The sequence below is a fragment of the Bufo bufo genome, chromosome 6 (genome assembly GCF_905171765.1).
Source record: "Bufo bufo chromosome 6, aBufBuf1.1, whole genome shotgun sequence".
NCBI classification, from domain to species: domain Eukaryota; kingdom Metazoa; phylum Chordata; class Amphibia; order Anura; family Bufonidae; genus Bufo; species Bufo bufo.
In genome coordinates this window covers 158089197-158108450 of record NC_053394.1, presented here as the reverse complement: position 1 = coordinate 158108450, position 19254 = coordinate 158089197, and the positions used below count along the sequence as shown (strand labels likewise).

General features: G+C 42.2%; 1 protein-coding gene across 1 annotated transcript in view; it reads right to left on the bottom strand.

Annotated features, from left to right (window-relative positions):
• The window catches only part of LOC121005587 (gastrula zinc finger protein XlCGF48.2-like), a 75704-nt gene extending 56665 nt beyond the window's left edge, over positions 1-19039 (bottom strand). Inside the window, exons 1-4 of the mRNA XM_040438366.1 lie at positions 18956-19039; positions 18579-18770; positions 10308-10416; positions 7336-8219 (exon numbers count right to left, since the gene is read on the bottom strand). Of these exons, the coding sequence (XP_040294300.1) occupies positions 7336-8219; positions 10308-10416; positions 18579-18770; positions 18956-19039 (1269 nt within the window). The remainder of the gene's footprint in view (positions 1-7335; positions 8220-10307; positions 10417-18578; positions 18771-18955) is intronic.
• Between the last annotated feature and the right edge of the window lie 215 nt (positions 19040-19254).

Genomic DNA, 19254 nt, shown 5'->3' with positions numbered 1-19254 from the left:
GGGTGGCATAGGGGAAATCCTAAAACATGCTAGTTGTCAATGTACCAGGAGGGTCAAAATACAGCATAGGATATTGTACAGCATTGAAACAAGGTACACAACCACAGGCAGGGTTCGCCCAGCCTTTTGATTGGATACTGAACCAGAGCCTCATTGGCTCTGCGTTCTCTCTTTTTGATAGGGCCATCAGCCAGAGCTTTGTTGGTCAAACTTCCAGGAACTAATCAGCTTCTCAATCTCCCCAGCACAACCTCAATCCCTTTAGAAAAAAACAAAAGGAGACAAATCCTTGCTTAAATATAAATATCCTTTTCCCAGGACATCCTTGAGTATGTTGCCTCCTGCTCCTCAGTCTGCCTGCGGCCCACTGACCACACTTTTGCTTGTCCTCTTGGTGCCACACATCATTCTCTCTAGACCCACCTGGATCATCAGCCTCTGTACAAAGAGTACTTCAAAAGGTAGTGGCCTGTTGTCCCATGCAGCAAAGTCCAAATCCCCAGGGGTCCACCTTGATAATACCCTCAGGGTAGCCCCAACTAGCCCCACCTGCTGGGTCACAGTCCGCTCAGGCCATGAACCCCACACCTCCCCCCCAAAAAATTGAAAAACGATTTCTCTGTCAATTGATCACCTCTTTCTTAAGTGTATGTGGTTTATTTGCACAAATGAGAAGGAAGCAAGATTGGAGGTAAGGAAAAGAAAAAACCTTCCCCATACAAATGAATGCTTAGTCCAACTAGATGTGCTTGTGTTCCAATTGGGGAGACACCTGTGGCATATCTCTCTTTAGAGCAAAGGATTGGGTATATTTCCATGCAACGTGACAGATGCTGTTTTTCCCTGCCATAGACTGAAAAAAACAGGCAAATGAACATTAAAAATACACATTAGTTGGTCATCAGGTCCTGCCAAGTTAGCAAATTTAACTTACCTTAGTGTAATGTATATGGCCAACTTCCCTCTTGGTTGTCCAAGATGAACAGACAGTACCAGTGTTCGTGTTTCATAAATAATTTGGAGCTGCCCGCATGACAGGTCAATAAATACCTGGCAGCATTAAATGTGTTACAATACTTGGGGCTTTCAATGTCATTTAAATGTTCCATGTGGTCAGCTCCAAATTTTTCTGGACACATGGTTAGAAAATGTTAGTAAACCTCCTTGAGTTGGTGAGGCAAGATGTCACCTCCTTCATAGAGAGTCGTTATTTATCGATATTTAATCTAAGTACTAGAAGCCCAAAAGGGTTGAATCTTAAAAAAAAATCGTGCATCACTTTTAGCATATAATCTCTTTTCCATAGCTTGACATTTTTTGTTGCAGCTCCAACTTTATTTCTTTACAATGTAAGTATTGCATTGTTCATGTTAACACCCACTCTGATCATGCACTCAATGGTTTTGCAGCATTTTGTTTAGTAAAGTGTTAACTAAAGATTTACGTTTTTGCTCTCGAGGCTGGATGAGCTTTTTCCTGTTGACTTTTTGCATCTCATCTGACAAGGGGGCAGAAAAGAGTGTGGATTTAGTGTTTGGCTATGCGCAAAAAGTTTGGTGCTTTTTTTTTATTAAACTCATTCAAGTCAATAAGTGGTGTAAACCGACTTAGCGGTCTACAGGTGCACCTCCTTTATCAGTCAGCATTGGTTTAGGTCATAAATCTGGCACAGATTAAGACTCTATGAGGGTCATTTATCCAGAAATCCGCCTATATTATTCATGATTTTCTATGCCTGTTTTAGGCTTCGCCAGATCCACCGCCAGTTATAGGGGTTATTAAGACTGACAGTTTTAGATGCCGTTCTTAATAAATGACCCCCTCTATCTCTACCATTTCTGTAAAAACAGTTTTGACTTCTTCATCTAAATAACTCTTTAATCGAGCAGTTGATTTAGGAGTGTACCGACAGATCCATCCCATGAGCTGCTTCACTAGGGGTAGCTGGTTTGAGGAACAGTCACTAACATAGATTTCCTGTATCTTATTTATTAGGAGAATGGTCTTTTTTCAAATATCAATGTAATTACTACCTTCATCTGTTAACCTCAGTATCATTTTTGGAGTGGGGATGTAAATTCCAGTACCTTAAAGAAACTTTTGATGTTTCACTTGGTCAGATTCAAACAAAGAATCCCAGCCTAGGTCGGCTAATCTAATTATTAAAGTTCTTATCCAGATTGCGTAGCGAATCTGTGCAGCAGATTGGTATGCAGGCACACTGGACAAAGATTTATTTGAAGGACAAAACAATTTTCATCAATATTTTAAAAACCGTACATACATGGGTGCATTCCTATAGAAGAGGGGGGTTATAACACTTAGGTGAATTACGGTACACTGGACAGTGTTTATATTATATGACTATAACCCCCCTCATCCATAGGTATGGTGCATGGGTGCCATGTACTGCACATTTTTTAGCCCACCTTTTGGTTGGAAATATTTTTTTTGTTATTTTCTTCCTCTAAAACCCAGGGTTCGTCTTATAAAGCAAAAAATACGGTAAACGTGTATTACTAAGATGTGCAGTAATTTCATAATTCCTTATGAACTCCCGGTTCCATGATGTCTGGGGAATTTTCTTTCTTGTAGATGAGCAGCCTTCCTTTTCTTTCTATGGAGCTGTGTGAGGGCTTGATTAGATTTTTTTTATGTTGTTTACCATATGGGATAAAATACATGATAATTGCATACTGCGAGTTGTTACAGACGAGGAGGTGCTACATATGTGATTTCATTTTTTTCCATTGCAAAGCGTTTTTTCAATGGAAAAAAGGTGGATTTGTTACTTGAAATTTTCAACTAAAACTTCAAAACTTAAAGGGTTTCTATCACTTCGTATGCCATAATTAGCTCTCAGACACTAGCGATCCGCTAGTGTCTGCTCTGGCCAACCATCCTAATATAAGAGCTTTTTGGGCAGCCGTTTTGCTAAAAAAATAACTTTTATAAATATGCTAATGAGCCTCTAGGTGCTATGTGGGCGTCATTAGCACCTAGAGGCTCCGTCTACCTTCATACACAGCCACCGCCCAGCGCGTCCCTCCAGCCCGCCCATCTCCTGATGAATGCGATCCTCCGTGTGACGCAACGGACGAATTCTCGCGCATGCGCCGTGCGCGGCTGTATTCGGCGCATGCGCAGAGAATGTCTGACCGCTTCCCTGCTCAGACATCTCCACTGCGCCTGCGCCGATGATGTCATAGTGCTCCAAGGAACAGGCGCAGTGGAGATGTCTGAGCAGGGAAGCGGTCAGACATTCTCTGCGCATGCGCCGAATACAGCCGCGCACGGCGCATGCGCGAGAATTCGTCCGTTGCGTCACACGGAGGATCGCATTCATCAGGAGATGGGCGGGCTGGAGGGACGCGCTGGGCGGTGGCTGTGTATGAAGGTAGACGGAGCCTCTAGGTGCTAATGACGCCCACATAGCACCTAGAGGCTCATTAGCATATTTATAAAAGTTATTTTTTTAGCAAAACGGCTGCCCAAAAAGCTCTTATATTAGGATGGTTGGCCAGAGCAGACACTAGCGGATCGCTAGTGTCTGAGAGCTAATTATGGCATACGAAGTGATAGAAACCCTTTAATGAAACTTTTTTTTTTTTAACTATTTAAAAGCCCCATAAGGGAACTATAATAGACAATCTTTTGATAGCTTCTAAAATACATTGTACTTTTCATGCAGTGCAACATATTTTACTGTGCTATACTGACATGCACCAGCTGCGCCACATAGGTGTGGCCTGGTAGGACACACCGGAGCCTTCATAATGCCATAGCCTGCATGCACAGACATCAGCACCCCTAAATATCATTTGTGGTGTGATTGGAAATGGAGCTTCCTCTCTTTAAACCATTTATATGCCATGGATGCTATTGACCATGGCATCTATGGTGTAAAAGGGTTTGGATCAGCACTTCTGCTGGTCCAGGCTGTTAGAGCAGGAGCACGGCTCTCATGTGAGAGCCGATCCCCTGCTCTCCGCTGCACAGGAGACCCGTGCACCGCTTTGACTGGGCTGCTGTAAAAAGGCAGCAGCCCTGCCTAAGGCCCCTTAGTGACCGCCATAAAGAGGTGTATTGGTGGTCACTATAGGTTTAAATATCTTGGACAAACCCTCTAATAGTCTAAAATACAAAGATCTTATACTCACCCCTTTCTCCAGTGCTCATCTCTGCGGCACTGGTCCAGTCCTCCTACCGCTGCCCGTTTAGAAACTGCAGTGGTAAAGTGTCGTACACCTCCATTTCACCGACACTGTGATGTGAACAGTGATGTGTAAGTGTATGGGATGTTACCGCAGCAGCCAATCACTGCGTTCAGCGTTAAACTGCTGAGCACAGTTATTGGCTGCAGCAGTCACATGCCGCACCTTGGCAGGTCCAAACTGCAGTTTGTAAACAAGATAGTTTTTTTTATTTATTTTGGGTACATAGCAAAAGTCTCTTAAAACGGCTTCTCTGAGATTCCTAATTAACGTGTAAAACCTCTTTAATGTTCAAAATAACCCCTTTAATGCCAAAACAAAAGTATTATTTTTATTCTATCATCATTATCAACTATTACCTATAAAACACTTTTGCCTGGTTAGGCAAATAGACTTAATATAGCACCCCATTTCTCATTATGAGTCCTCACATAAAAAAAACTTTACGGTGTATCGTGATATAATGTCCATGAGTAAGAAGCGCTCTGCAATCTAGCTTCCCTATTATGGTCAATATAAATTACCATTTTTATTAGTATTTTTTCAGGACATGACAAACGAATATACATTATATGTTAAATATAAACTGACAAAATATAGTTATGCTACGTTGTTTTCATGTTCTATGGAAAATGCTAGACGAAAATTAGTCCTAGGCTAGTGCCATGGATACAACAGTATGAAAATGAAGAGCTAAATGTGATGGGAGCAGTCAGCAGAACACATTTTTAAAGGCATTATCTACATTATCGGATGTACCCATTAGACTGAGAAGACTCGTTAAAACCATACAGGATTGCTGGTAGAAAATGGCATCAATTTCTAAGCAAGACTTTGTAAAATCCAGCACCTTGAACAGTTAAAACTTAACATAAAAAGCATCATGGTATCCTCCCTGCATATTGCAATTCCTCAAAGCGCTGGATTTTACAAAGTCTTGCTTCCCTGGATAAGGCAGCATGCACACGACCGTAGTGTGTTTTGCGGTCCGCAAAACACGGATGGCGTCCGTGCGCGTTCCGCAATTTGCGGAACGGCACGGACAGCCTTTAATATAAATGCCTATTCTTGTCTGCAAAGCGCGGACAAGAATAGGACATGTTATATTTTTTTTAGTGGGGCCACAGAATGGAGCAACGGATGCGGACAGCACACGGAGTGCTGTCTGCATCTTTTGCGGCCCCATTGAAGTTAAAGCGAACCTTTCACCTCATTTTCACTTTATAAACTAGCAACAGTACCTTATAGATTATCTTGAGTGTGTTGTTATCCATGTTAGTGCCGCTTTCCTGGGCTCTTTATACTTCAAAAAATCGTCTTATAAACTTCACATTCGGTGCTCCAACAGTCATGCAACCAGTCAAGGGGGTAGCCCTTCCATCTCCTCTGGCCGTACCGCCCCTGCCCTAACCCCTCCTCTATGCTCCTTAACTGACAGCCGGCTCAGTCGCCGGGACGGCGCTTCTGAAACCTGCGCCGTCCTCCTGATTCGCCGCGCGATCCCGTCTTTCTTGCTGACAATAGTGGAGCGCGCGCACGGGAGGGAGAGCAGACAGGAGAGCAGACAGGCCGGCATCGCGTAAGGCGCATGCGCGATTCTCTTACATGATCGCGCTTTTGTCAGCAAGAAAGACGGGATCGCGCGGCGAATCAGGAGGACGGCGCATGCGCAGGTTTCAGAAGCGCCGTCCCGGCGACTGAGCCGGCTGTCAGTTAAGGAGCATAGAGGAGGGGTTAGGGCAGGGGCGGTACGGCCAGAGGAGATGGAAGGGCTACCCCCTTGACTGGTTGCATGACTGTTGGAGCACCGAATGTGAAGTTTATAAGACGATTTTTTGAAGTATAAAGAGCCCAGGAAAGCGGCACTAACATGGATAACAACACACTCAAGATAATCTATAAGGTACTGTTGCTAGTTTATAAAGTGAAAATGAGGTGAAAGGTTCGCTTTAACGCAAAACGGCGGCTCGGATGCGGACCAAAACAATGGTCGTGTGCATGAGGCCTAAGGCGAATCTTCCGTGCTGCCTGATTATGATCTTCCTGGAAACGACTTATTGAAGTTGTGCCAGAGGGGAGTTGTGAATATTTATGTCTTTATATGAATTGGCAACAATGCTCACTTTCAAATAGACTCCATCCAGCACTTCCTTTTAAATGCTTAAAGGGTAACTAAACTTTTGTATACATTTTTGTGAACATGTCCCTAATGCACTAATAACAGTTTTTGTAATATAGTTTATTAATGTATTTTGCCTCTCAGCGGTGTACGGAGTACACATTTTATCAATGGGGCCACAGTGCAGCGAGTACGGGCAGGAGCACACATTGCTGCTCCAGCCCGTGCCCACTTAGGTTTACTAAATGCTGCCATAGCACATGGGTACCTTGTAACCCTGTGCTATGCCAGTACTAGCTGAGCGGACTCCTGCTTCACTAAGCTAAGAGCTAACATGCAGGACTCTTAGTTTAGCGAAGCAGGCAGAAGCCCGCTCCGCTAATCCTGGCATGGTACAGGGTTACAGGGTGCCCATGGGCTACGCCAGGATTTAATATACCTCTGGGGCAATGTGTGCTCCTGCCCGTACTGCCTGCACTGCAGCCCCATTGATAAAATGTGTACTCCGTACACCGCTGAGAAGTCAGTGGTGTACAAAGAAGTAGATTTTAAGTTTACAGCGAAACGTGTGCTTCAGAGGGGGTAAAGTGTAATAAAAATACAATTTTTTTTTATAAACTATATTACAAAAACTATTAGGGTCAGGTTAACGAAAATGTATACAAAAGTTTAGTTACTCTTTAAAACACAATTGCTGACAACAGACATGTATAAATTAGGGAAAAAAAGAAGAAAATTAACTGTAATTTTACCTAAAAGGAGTGACTTGTTAATGTCTGGGCACAACCTGATATTTTAAATTTGACCTGTGTTTATGATTTCACTCCCGTTGGAATCTAAGAAGGTTCTCTCCCTTGAGTGAATTTTTTGATGCTTAATAAGACTTGATTTTTGGGTAAAACATTTTCCACAATCTGAACATGGAAATGGCTTCTCGCCTGAGTGAGTTCTCAGATGATAAATAAGACCTGTTTTATAAGTGAAACACTTTCCACACTTTACACATGGAAACGGCTTCTCCCCTCTATGAATTTTCTGATGTTCAATGAGACTTGATTTCTTAGTAAACAGTTTCCCACATTCAGAACATGGAAACGGTTTCTCCCCCGTGTGAGTTTTCTCATGATTAACAAGATTTGATTTCTGGGCAAAACATTTCCCACATTGTGAACATGAGAATGGCTTCTGCCCAGTGTGAATTTTATGATGTCTAACAAGCCCTGCTTTGTTAGTAAAACTTGACTCACATATTGTGCATGAATATGGTTTCTCACCAGTGTGAATCCTCTGATGGTCGAGAAGACCTGTCCTCTTTATGAAACATTTCCCACATTCCGGACATGAAAATTGCCTCTCACCAGTGTGAAATCTCTGATGGTTAACAAGGTTTAGTTTTTTTGTGAAAGATTTCTCACACTCAATACAGAAAAATGGTTTCTCCCCTGTGTGACTTCTGTAATGTTTAATGACACATGATTTTTGGGCAAAGCATTTCTCGTGATCTGAACAAGAAAACAGCTTCTCTCCTGTGTGAATTCTGTGATGATCAACAAGACACTGCTTCTTGGTAAAACATATCCCACATTCTGAACATGGAAATGGTATCTCCTCTGTGTAACTCCATTGATGTTCTGCAAGAGTAGACCTATGAATATAACTTTTCCCACCATCCAGTTCTAAAAATGGTGTTTCTTCTGTGTGAATTCTCTCATGTACAACCTGATCCGATTTCTTAGTAAAACATGCTCCACATTCCGAGCATGAAAAGAGTTTGTCCCCTACGTGATTTATCTGTTCTGTAAAATCATGTGTGATATCAGTATCTTCGACTGCACGGTCTGGTAATAAAAGAATTTGTCCTTCCAAACTCTTGGTACAGTCATATGCTGAGGACAAAAACAGATTATCGTTATTAATATCATGCTAGCTTTCATTTCTTTAAACTGATATTTTAAACAAAATAAAAATAGATTAATAAGTCATCAACATTTTTTCATTGTTTTAACTAAACCCAAAATCACAAATTACAGAAAAGATAAAATCCTCATCTACCAACATAAAATAAATTGGTCCACATTTGTACATTTTTTATGCTGACTTTTTTGTACTCATCTTACACAATCTGAAGGTGGATATTCCGAATATCAAGTCAGAAATTGTCTAGCAGGTCAAAATATTTTACAACTAAGAAATATTGTTTTAGTTTAATTTGAGGTAATACTGACCTTTGTGAAGAACATAACACATTATATTGGTGTAGTGTTGTACAAAAGGATTAGTTTGTAAATTAACCAAAAGTTCAATAGTTCTGTAAATAACTGTTTGGCCCAAATTTTCACTTTTTGTATTCTCTTGAATAGTATGATCCGGGTTGTCACTTTGCAAACACCAACAGTAGTCTGCCATCATGTTTATGTTCCACCTGCCTTCATATTTGTTTTGCATGGTTTTAAAGGGGTTATCCAAGGCTGGAAATGCTCCCCCATATGCCCGGGCCCCTTACATCGATTCTACTTACCTTGCTCCCCACGCCGCTCCTGGTCCCCGCACGGCCGCCGTTGCATCTCCCTGTGCGCAGATAAAAATATCCGATGTCCGGGGGCAGCCAATGGCAGGTGGTGACGGGGACGAGCCTCCCTAGCGTCACCCGCGATGCCATGTCGTTCCCGTCGCTGCCTGTCATTGGCTGTTTCCCCCGAAACCGGTTGTTTTCAACCGCGCACAGGAAGAAGCAGCTGCGGCAGTGCGGGGACCAGGATCAGCGCGGGGAGCCGGGTAAGTAGAATCAGTGTGAGGGGCCCGGGCATATGGGGGAGCATTTACAGCCTCGGATAATCCTATAATGTCCTGGTGAAAGCATTCTCCGTGCTCTTCATATTTATATTTTTAATTAGGAAATGCTTAATTTTATAACACTCAGCATCAGTGTAAGACACAACAATAATACTAATAATTATTAAATGGAGCATACTGAAAAATTGCCACTTTCACATTTTCTTCATATCCTTTTGCTTAGGCGATTATTCATGCACAACAAAGGAAAGCAATCCTGTATTTATCCTTCAATTTCTGTTGAGTAATATATTGAAAAATGAAACAAAGAAACATAATAAGCCTATGAAACATCCTAAATATACAGAGAGCAATACTTCTTGGGCAAAGTATTGCCTTCAGGTTAACTTAATTTCAGTCGATTAGTGTCAGTCCTAAAATAGACAAAAAGACTGAGGCTAGAATCAATTCCCAAAGCAATTCCAGTTAAAACATTTAACTTTAAGGCTTTCTTAAATCCAGATTAAAATAATCTAACCTGATCGAATCCATCATAAAATAGACACCAGTAAGAAAAATAGACACCTAAGGGGTATATTGTAAAACTAGTTGTTTTTATTTTTTTCACTTTCTTACTTATAAATAAAGATTACCATGGAATTTGGTTTTGAACTATAAAAAAAATCTATAGAACTAGAATGAGTTGAAAAAAACTATTATTTTTACGCTACTGATAAGGATAGACACGGTTCAGTGTGATAAATTTTAAAGCATTTAGAAAGACAAAGGGGTGGCTTAGAAGGGCAATCTGGACAAAAATAACGAGTATCCCTCCTTTGCCCTTGTTTGGTGCAAAGACGGCACTTTCTTTGGGGGTATCTTCGGTTTGCCGTTGAGGGGATTGGTGCCATAAAGTGTCGTTCTGTGAGCCTCCGCACCTCCTCTGGTTCCAGGCATAATGTGGGGCCTGTGATAGGGGAACATGAGTTTTCTTTATAAAAAAACACAAAACAAAACTTCCTGATACACTAAAATAAAAAAAGTGAGTCCTGTGTATATACTTCCTCTTCTTCTAGATACACATCTCAGACGCACTCATAGGGGGTAAATAATTAGAATAGAATAGTTAGTTATAGGGCATGAGCAAAGAGAAGGACAGGGAGAATACATGGCTCTTTTGTATATTTAGCACTTATACTCACTTGGGCTGACAGATACAGGAATCTCCTCTTTCTTACACTGCTGATCACCTCTTCCGTACATCTCTTCTTCCTCTATAACCTCAACCTTGATATCAATAAGATCTTCAACCTAGTTCAACAAGTAAAACAAAAACATACAATTAAGGGTACTTTCACACTTGCGTTGTTTGATTCCGGCAGGCAGTTCCGTTGCCTGAACTGCCTGCCTGATCAGGCAAACTGTATGCAAACGCATGTCATTTTTTTTGACTGATCAGGCATTTTTCAGACTGATCAGGATCCTGATCAGTCAGAAAAAAGCCTGATCGGTCAGAAAAATGCATTGCAATACTGGATCCGTTTTTCCAGTGTCATCAGGCAAAACGGATCCGGTATTTATTTTTTTCCTCATTCTTTAAAGGTCTGTGCATACGCAGACCGGAAGGACGGATCCGGCATTCTGGTATTTTGAATGCCGGATCCGGCACTAATACATTCCTATGGAAAAAAATGCATTCAGGCAAGTCTTCAGTTTTTTTCGCCGGAGATAAAACCATAGCATGCTACGGTTTTCTCTTTTGCCTGATCAGTCAAAATGACTGAACTGAAGACATCCTGATGCATCCTGAACGGATTAGGCTACTTTCACACTTGCGGCAGTGTGATCCGGCGGGCAGTTCCGTCGTCGGAACTGCCCGCTGATCTGCCGCTGACTGAAAGCATTTGTGAGACTGATCCGGGTGCGGATCCGTCTCACAAATGCATTGCAAGGACGGATCCGTCTATCCGCTTGTCATGCGGACCGACGGATCCGTCTTGTACATTTTTTCACATTTTTACCAATCTGCGCATGCGCATGCCGGAACGACGGATCCGGCATTCCGGTATTCTGAATGCCGAATCCGGCGCTAATTCATTCCTATGGGAAAAAATGCCGGATCCGCCGTTCAGGCAAGTCTTCAGTTTTTTTCGCCGGAGAGAAAACCGTAGCATGCTGCGGTTTTCTCTTTTGCCTGATCAGTCAAAACGACTGAACTGAAGACATCCTGATGCAAACTGAACGGATTACTCTCCATTCAGAATGCATGGGGATAAAACTGATCATTTCTTTTCTGGTATACAGCACCTGTGACGGAACTCTATGCCGGAAAAGAAAAACGATAATGTGAAAGTAGCCTTAGACTAGAATGAGCGATCTCTTTTATTACAACGCTTCCTTCTCTTGTGCCAGTCTCTCAGAGTGGGAATGCACCTACAATGTGAATTTCAGACCCCTCCATGATTTCTAAGTGGGAGAACTTGAAAAATCGCAGGGTGTTCAAATACTTCTGTTCCTCACTGTAGACCACTATATTACAATTCAGTGCTGCCATCTGCTACCTGAATTCTAATATACAAGTAATGAGCTTGGATAGGGACTTTCTATAACCAGAATACCCCACTAAGACTACTTTCACACTTGTGGCAAGGCTAATCCAAGCCTGCTGGGGTTCTCCGGATGCGGCAAAGAAGGATGTGCCGCGTGCCCACTGGACCCCTTTGACTATAATGGAATCCAGCTGCTCCCCAATATAAATGTCAGGATTCGGCCGGACGCAAATCACTGCACGCAACAGATTTTGCCAGTCCGAATCCCGGTATTTATGCCAGGAAGTGGCCATATCGCCACCGAATCCCATTATAGTCAATGGGGTCTGGCAGTGTGTGGCACAATCTGGCTATGCCATATTCAGAAAACTCTGGCAGGAACAGCCTGCCGGAGAGATTTAGTTCAGGTGTCAAACTAGCCTAAATATGAGCAGATCTAGTTTGGTACATTTGATAATTTCTTAGGTCCATCTACCTGATTTTCTTGCAGGACATTGTGATTTCCCTCTTGACAATCCTGGGAATACAGAAGGCTGGGACATCTCTTTGGTGAATTTCTCTTACTGGATCTATCTGTACGAAACACACACACAGTGATTACATACAGTGCTGTCCATAATTATTCATACCCCTGGCAAATTTTGACTTAAAAAGTTAGTTACTTTTATTCAACCAGCAAGTAATCTTTTGACGGGAAATGACATAGGTGTCTCCCAAAAGATAATAAGACAATGTACAAGAGACATTATTGTGGAAAAAAAACATTTCTCAGCTTTTATTTACATTTGAGCAAAAAGTGTCCAGTCCAAAATTATTCATACCCTTCTCAATAGTCAATAGAAAAGCCTTTATTGGCTATTACAGCAATCAAACACTTCCTATAATTGCAGACCAGCTTTTTGCATGTCTCCACGGGTATTTTTGCCCATTCATCTTTAGCAATGAGCTCCAAATCTTTCAGGCTGGAGGGTCTTCTTGCCATCACCCTGATCTTTAGCTCCCTCCACAGATTCTCAATTGGATTCAAGTCTGGACTCTGGCTGGGCCATTCCAAAACGTTAATGTTGTTTTCTGCTAACCATTTCTTCACCACTTTTGCTGTGTGTTTTGGGTCATTGTCATGCTGAAATGTCCACTGGTGCCCAAGGCCAAGTTTCTCTGCAGACTGCCTGATGTTGTCGTTGAGAATCCTCATGTATTGCTCTTTTTTCATGGTGCCGGTTACTGTGATTAGGTTCCCTGGTCCATTGGCTGAAAAACACCCCCAAAGCATTAGGTTCCTACCACCATGTTTGACAGTGGGGATAGTGTTCTTTGGGTTGAAGGCTTCTCCTTTTTTACGCCAAATGAAGGAAACATCATTGTGACCAAACAATTTAATTTTTGTTTCATTTGACCATAACACAGAAAAACAGAAGTCTTCTTCTTTGTCCAGATGAGCTTTTGCAAAGGCCAAGCGAGCTTTTGTGTGCCTTATTAATTGCTGGTTGAATAAAAGTAACTTTAAAGGGATTCTGTCACCTCCCCTAACCGAAAATCCGATTTTTAAGCATTCATGTAGCACAGCTTACCTTGAATAGGCTGTGCTCTTTTATCTTCTAATCCGTCCAGTAGTTTTTGATAAAATCGACTTTTATGTTTATGTAAATTAGCCCTGAAGGTGCCCAGAGGGGCGTTATGTTAGCTTTAGTGTGCCCAGTACCGCCCCTCTTACGGTGCACAAAACGCCTTCCTTCTGACTGCCCACAGCCTCTCATCCCTCTCCTCCCCCTCCCTCACGGCCGAACGTACTCTCGCGCAGGCGCAGTACCCACTGAGGGCTGCGCCGAGCCCAGTGATGTCAGATGCTCGCTCTTCCCTCAGTCAGCCTGGTGAGGAAGCGCAGAGGATTGCCGATCGGCTGCTGCACCCTGCGTTTTCTCCAGCCTGTCTGCCTGCCAGCGATTTCCTTCCCCACCCTCCCTCCTGGAAAGAAATCCTTATTTTTTTGGAGAAAATAGGTATTATTATATGAACAAAAAAACGCAGGGTGCAGCAGCAGCCGATCGGCAATCCTCTGCGCTTCCTCACCAGGCTGACTGAGGGAAGAGCGAGCATCTGACGTCACTGGGCTCGGCGCATGCCCAGTGACAAAGATGAAGCTCCTGCCCTCAGTCTCCTGCAGATCGCACTGGCGCAGCCCTCAGTGGGTACTGCGCCTGCGCGAGAGTACGTTCGGCCGTGAGGGAGGGGGAGGAGAGGGATGAGAGGCTGTGGGCAGTCAGAAGGAAGGCGTTTTGTGCACCGTAAGAGGGGCGGTACTGGGCACACTAAAGCTAACATAACGCCCCTCTGGGCACCTTCAGGGCTAATTTACATAAACATAAAAGTCGATTTTATCAAAAACTACTGGACGGATTAGAAGATAAAAGAGCACAGCCTATTCAAGGTAAGCTGTGCTACATGAATGCTTTAAAATCTGATTTTCGGTTAGGGGAGGTTACAGAATCCCTTTAAGTCAAAATTTGCCAGGGGTATGAATAATTATGGGCAGCACTGTATATCGAGGGAAATTTATCAAAACTGCTGCCACCTTTCATTTTTGAGAGCTCCTTTGGAAAATGAAAGGATCAATCTGATTGGTTGCTATGGGCAACTAAGCCCGTTTTCCTTTGCACCAGCTTTGATAAATCTCCTCCATTGGGTTTATTTGATGATCAGATGATGGGATTATCTACGTGACCCCAAAACAGGTATATGTTACTATGGCTTAAATCTGTTCTTACCTGGTGGTGTGAGGGGCTCATAGTCCTCCATTAGTACACCCTTGTACAGATCCTTGTGTCCTTCTAAATACTCCCACTCCTCCATGGAGAAATGGACAGTGACATCCTGACACCTTATAGGAACCTGACACACACAATGATATAGTTGATGGAATACTTTCTATGTGATTTTAACATACTTTAGATACAACTGCACTGCAATAGTATTCTAATAAACTGATCTGTTGATATTAGGGCTGAAACCATTAGGCTACATGCACACGACAGTGAAAAAAAGTGTTAAAAACTGATAAACTGTCCATTTTTAACGGACGTTTTTTTCACTGATGCCTTTCTGAAAAACAGACATTAAAAACGGACCCATTCAAGAGTATGGGTGCAGTCGGTCAGTGAAAAACGGACAAGATATAAAAAAATTTTGACGTCCGTTTTTCACCGACAGTCAAAAACATGTGAATAACCCCATAGACAACGATTGGTCTTAAAGGGGTTGTCTCATCATAGACAATAAAAGGCATATCATTAGGATATGCCACCATCGTCTTATAGGTGCGGATCCCACTGCTGGGACCCGTACCTATATCGAGAATGGAGCCCCGCAAGGTGGTGGCTGGAGGACACCGGTCCGGCCACCACCAAGCCAGCTCCCCATAGAAGTGAATGGGAGCATACCGCGCATGCGCGGCCCTGCTCCCATTTATTTTTATGGGGCCAACGGAAATAGCCAAGCCAGTGCTCAGCTATTTTCGCCGGCCCCATAGAAAATGAATGGAGGGCGGCTGCGCATGTGCCCTTCTTCACTTGCGGGGCTCCGTTCTCGATGAACGTGCGGGTCCCAGCGGGATGCAGATTTAATGACTGCCCTCAATCACACAGCTTACCACACTCATTAAAGGGGTTCTCTGGGCTTTTAGTATTGAAGATAGGTCATTAATATCAGATTGGCGGGGGTCCTACATCCGGCACCCTCGCCGATCAGCTGTATGAGGAGACAGTGCACGCAGTGTGCACGTGCCATCTCCCTTCTCTCTTCCTGCTTGCTGTTGCTATGTCTGACCCCTGCCGATCTGATATTGATGACTTATTCTGAGGATCGCGCAAAAGAAAAAAGTTGTAGAGCAGCACAAACGGACCTCTCGACCGTGAGTGAGGTTGTGATAGGGAACGTATGTTAAGAAAAAAAGAGCTCAAATGGATTTTCACATTACAATCCTTACAACCCCAGGGACTCAATATCGAATTTAATGTGAATAGCGTAGACAGGTAGAAAGATTCACGTATTCTTGTCGGATTCAGTATATGTATTGTTTTTAAATGGTATTTTATGGTATACTACCACACTTTTTGGTTACTCAATTCACATGTCCCTTCTATGGTACATTATTATATTTATGGTCACTCACTTCACCTATTTACAATGATGTTTATTGTTCCATCCTACTTTAACTTTATTGTGCCCCATGTCGTTGTCCACTGATAGTTTGACTATACATTAATTACTACACGCCGTGCATTTAGTTATATGGAATAACAACTTGGTGTTTTTTACATAATCAACTTGGCCTTGCGATGCAATTGTTTATGTGTGAGACATGGTTTTGTCCCCATTTATGCATGTATGGCTAGTGTTGCTTTCTGAGTATTAGGTCTTCCATATTCCTTTGTGTACACGGTGGGTATAGGACCTTGCGCCTGTCATGTGACGATCACGTGACTGGATGATGTGTGACGCACGTGACTGCTGTCACTAGATGCGCATGTCAACTAGGAGCATGAGGTGCGCGCGTCTTTGTTCCTGGGCGGCGGCACAGTGACGTCATTGACATGCGCAACACACTCGTGGAGACGCCGACTTGGAGAGCGAACACATGCGATGGGGCTGGATGGTATTTAATATGGATCAGGTACACAATTATTTTATAATGAATCACAGACAGCCTTACCAGAGTTTGGGCTGCTTTTTATTTCTTACACATGTGTTGATGGGGTTTAGCCTCCAGTTGATTGGCTCCATCATGACATAGGAGTGGTCACTTATGTGTATATATGACTGCTAGTTGTTACCATTTGTATACTTGATAAAGGCTACTGCGTAGACGAAACGTCGTACCTTACTTGTGTGTGCACTCTTGGCTTCCAATAAACAGACACACCGGACATGCTGCTGTGATCTTTTGTTATCTACTACTATTCTGAGGATAGGTCATCAATATTAAAAGCCCGGAGAACCCGTTTAAATCAAGTCTTGTTGCTCCCTGATTTTATCCATACTTTCCATGCTGCAATCTCAGCGTCAGTGAACAACAACTCTCTCAATTTGGTGGTGTGGTGCAAACTATGCATGTCTAAGGGCTACACCCATCTACTTCATGGTTGGTAACTCTGACTGGAAATACCAACTTCAAAATGGCTAGCATGCCGCCATATTTAAAACATGGCAAAGGATAGGTCCATAGCTCGCTTAGTAAACGTTGCCTCTAAGTAATTTTATACTCTTCAGGACCACTGTTTGAAATAGCTTACAGAGCCCTCCCCTCTTTTCGCATATTGACAGGCAGTCCACATATACCTGCTAACATTTTGCGTTTTCATGCATTTTGTTAAACTCCCTCCAATGCTAGGGTAAAAATTTCTTTCTACCTAGATCATTGAAGGGCTGTTTCCACATGGCCATAAATTTGTTCGTCTACCCCTATTTCTTTTGCATAAAAGGGGTGACCCTTCCAATAGAGACTGGATTATCTTCATTCCTCCAAGACCACCACATGTAAAGAAATGTTTCTATTCAACACTTTGGATATGTGTCTCCTCCCTACAATTTTGTACTTTATATTTGTATACATAAATTTATGCTACTTTGTTAAAGGGGTTATCCGAGGTTTTCTTTTATTTTACTTACCTGCTAGTAGCCTGATTCAATATAATAGTAATAATAATAATAATAATAATAATAATAATAATAATAGAAAGAAAAAAAACCTTAAAAGGTTTTGGACACCTTCGGGGCAATTTTTTAAAATGAAAAATAATTTTTTTCATTTAGTCTTTATTAAAAATGAATGTTGAGCGAAGCGAGCTTTGGATGCTTCATCGGAAGCTTCGTTGAAAACTTCGGTATAATACTGTACGGAGATCCGTCTCCGTACAGTATTAGAATGTATGGGCTCTGATGAGCTAAAGTAAGTTACTTGTGAAGTTGCGTGTGACTTAGCTGAAAACCACTTTAAACCATTGAGACCAAACTGCTTCAGTTCCGACTAGTACCTCATTCAACGAAGTTACGCGCGATCCTCGCAAATAACTTACTTTGGCTCATCGGAGCCCATACATTCTAATACTGTACGGAGACGGATCTCTATACAGTATTATTCTGAAGTTTTGAACGAAGCAACTTCGGATGAAGCATCTGAAGCTTGCTTCGCTTAACACTATTAAAAATGTTCAGCCACTTTTGGGATACAAGGGTTAAAAAATTATTCAGTTTGCAGAGAACCACATTTCAGTCCTGTCAACTGACTGCTCATGTGAAGCTTTATTTTTGATCTCCTGACCTCATAAACATTCATTATAGCCAAAGTCAAACTGATAAGAATATGGCTTAAATGAGTGTTTATGAGGTTAAGAGATCAGTGAAAAGGCTTCACATGAGCCTTCAGATGACAGGACTAAGACATGACACTGTACAGACTGATTTTTTTTAAATTATTTTAGTCCAAAAGGAGTAAAACGCAATCATAACAAAATGTTCTGAAAGGGTCTATAGCCTTTACCTTACCTGCTCTGATCTATCTCTGCCACTCAGCTTTCCCACATTCTGCTGCAGCTAACCACTGGTCTCATGAGTCTCGAGAACAGCGATTAGCTGCAGCGGTATATGGGACATCACCTCTACTGCCAAACAATACGTCACTGGCTGCAGATTGGAGTTTATTGAAGTGGGAGCAGCAGGAATGGTAAGTATTTTGATATTTTTATCAGGCTCAGGGCAATTTAGTCAAATAGAAAAAAAAGTTAACTAAAAACGGCTCAATGCTCAGGCTTACCTTACATTCTCACTTGATATATTTAAATTTATGAAATTAAATCACCACAGTCATCATCCAGACACATATCTTTCAGTTTTACTGTATAACGTCCCAGCATTTCCAGCAGCGCTCACCTCTCTAGTTAGCAACTGAACAATCTTGTTGGTGAGGTCTAGGATCTTCTCCACATTCTTTCTTCCAGGAATCAATGAGTGAGGTGGAGGCTCCATGATGGGGCTCTCAGTCTTGTTCCATTTTCCTGACACAAAGGAATGGCTGTTAGCGGTCACACATTCACCAGATGTCTTCTTTACTACTGTGCAATCCTATGCGAAGAAGGAGACACTAATAAATAATACTATATATGAACATTTCCAAAATCCTCATTAAGATACTGGCTCGATAGAGATTAGGTCATCTTAAGTCCCTGAACCCCTTAACTGTCCATTCCTGTCTGCTTAATTCAGACATAAGATTGATACCATAAGACATAATTGATAGAATTCCTCACCTCGCCAATCAGCAGGTAGATGATCTCCAGTGTGAAGCTTAATATATTCTCAGTCACCTCATTTCTGCTCTTCTTCGTCCTCATTATTGGGGACTCGAGGAGAGAACTGTTTTGTAGAAAATATTAGAAGGCATAGGAATATAAAAAAGTCATTCATACAGCTTTTCACCTATCTGAAATTGTAAATGCATGTCAAAAGCATTATCTTTTCAGACCATAAGACGCACTACTAATCAGATAAAAGCTGAAAAACTTAATTTTTTTATATATACATTAATCTACACTCAATATCCCATAAT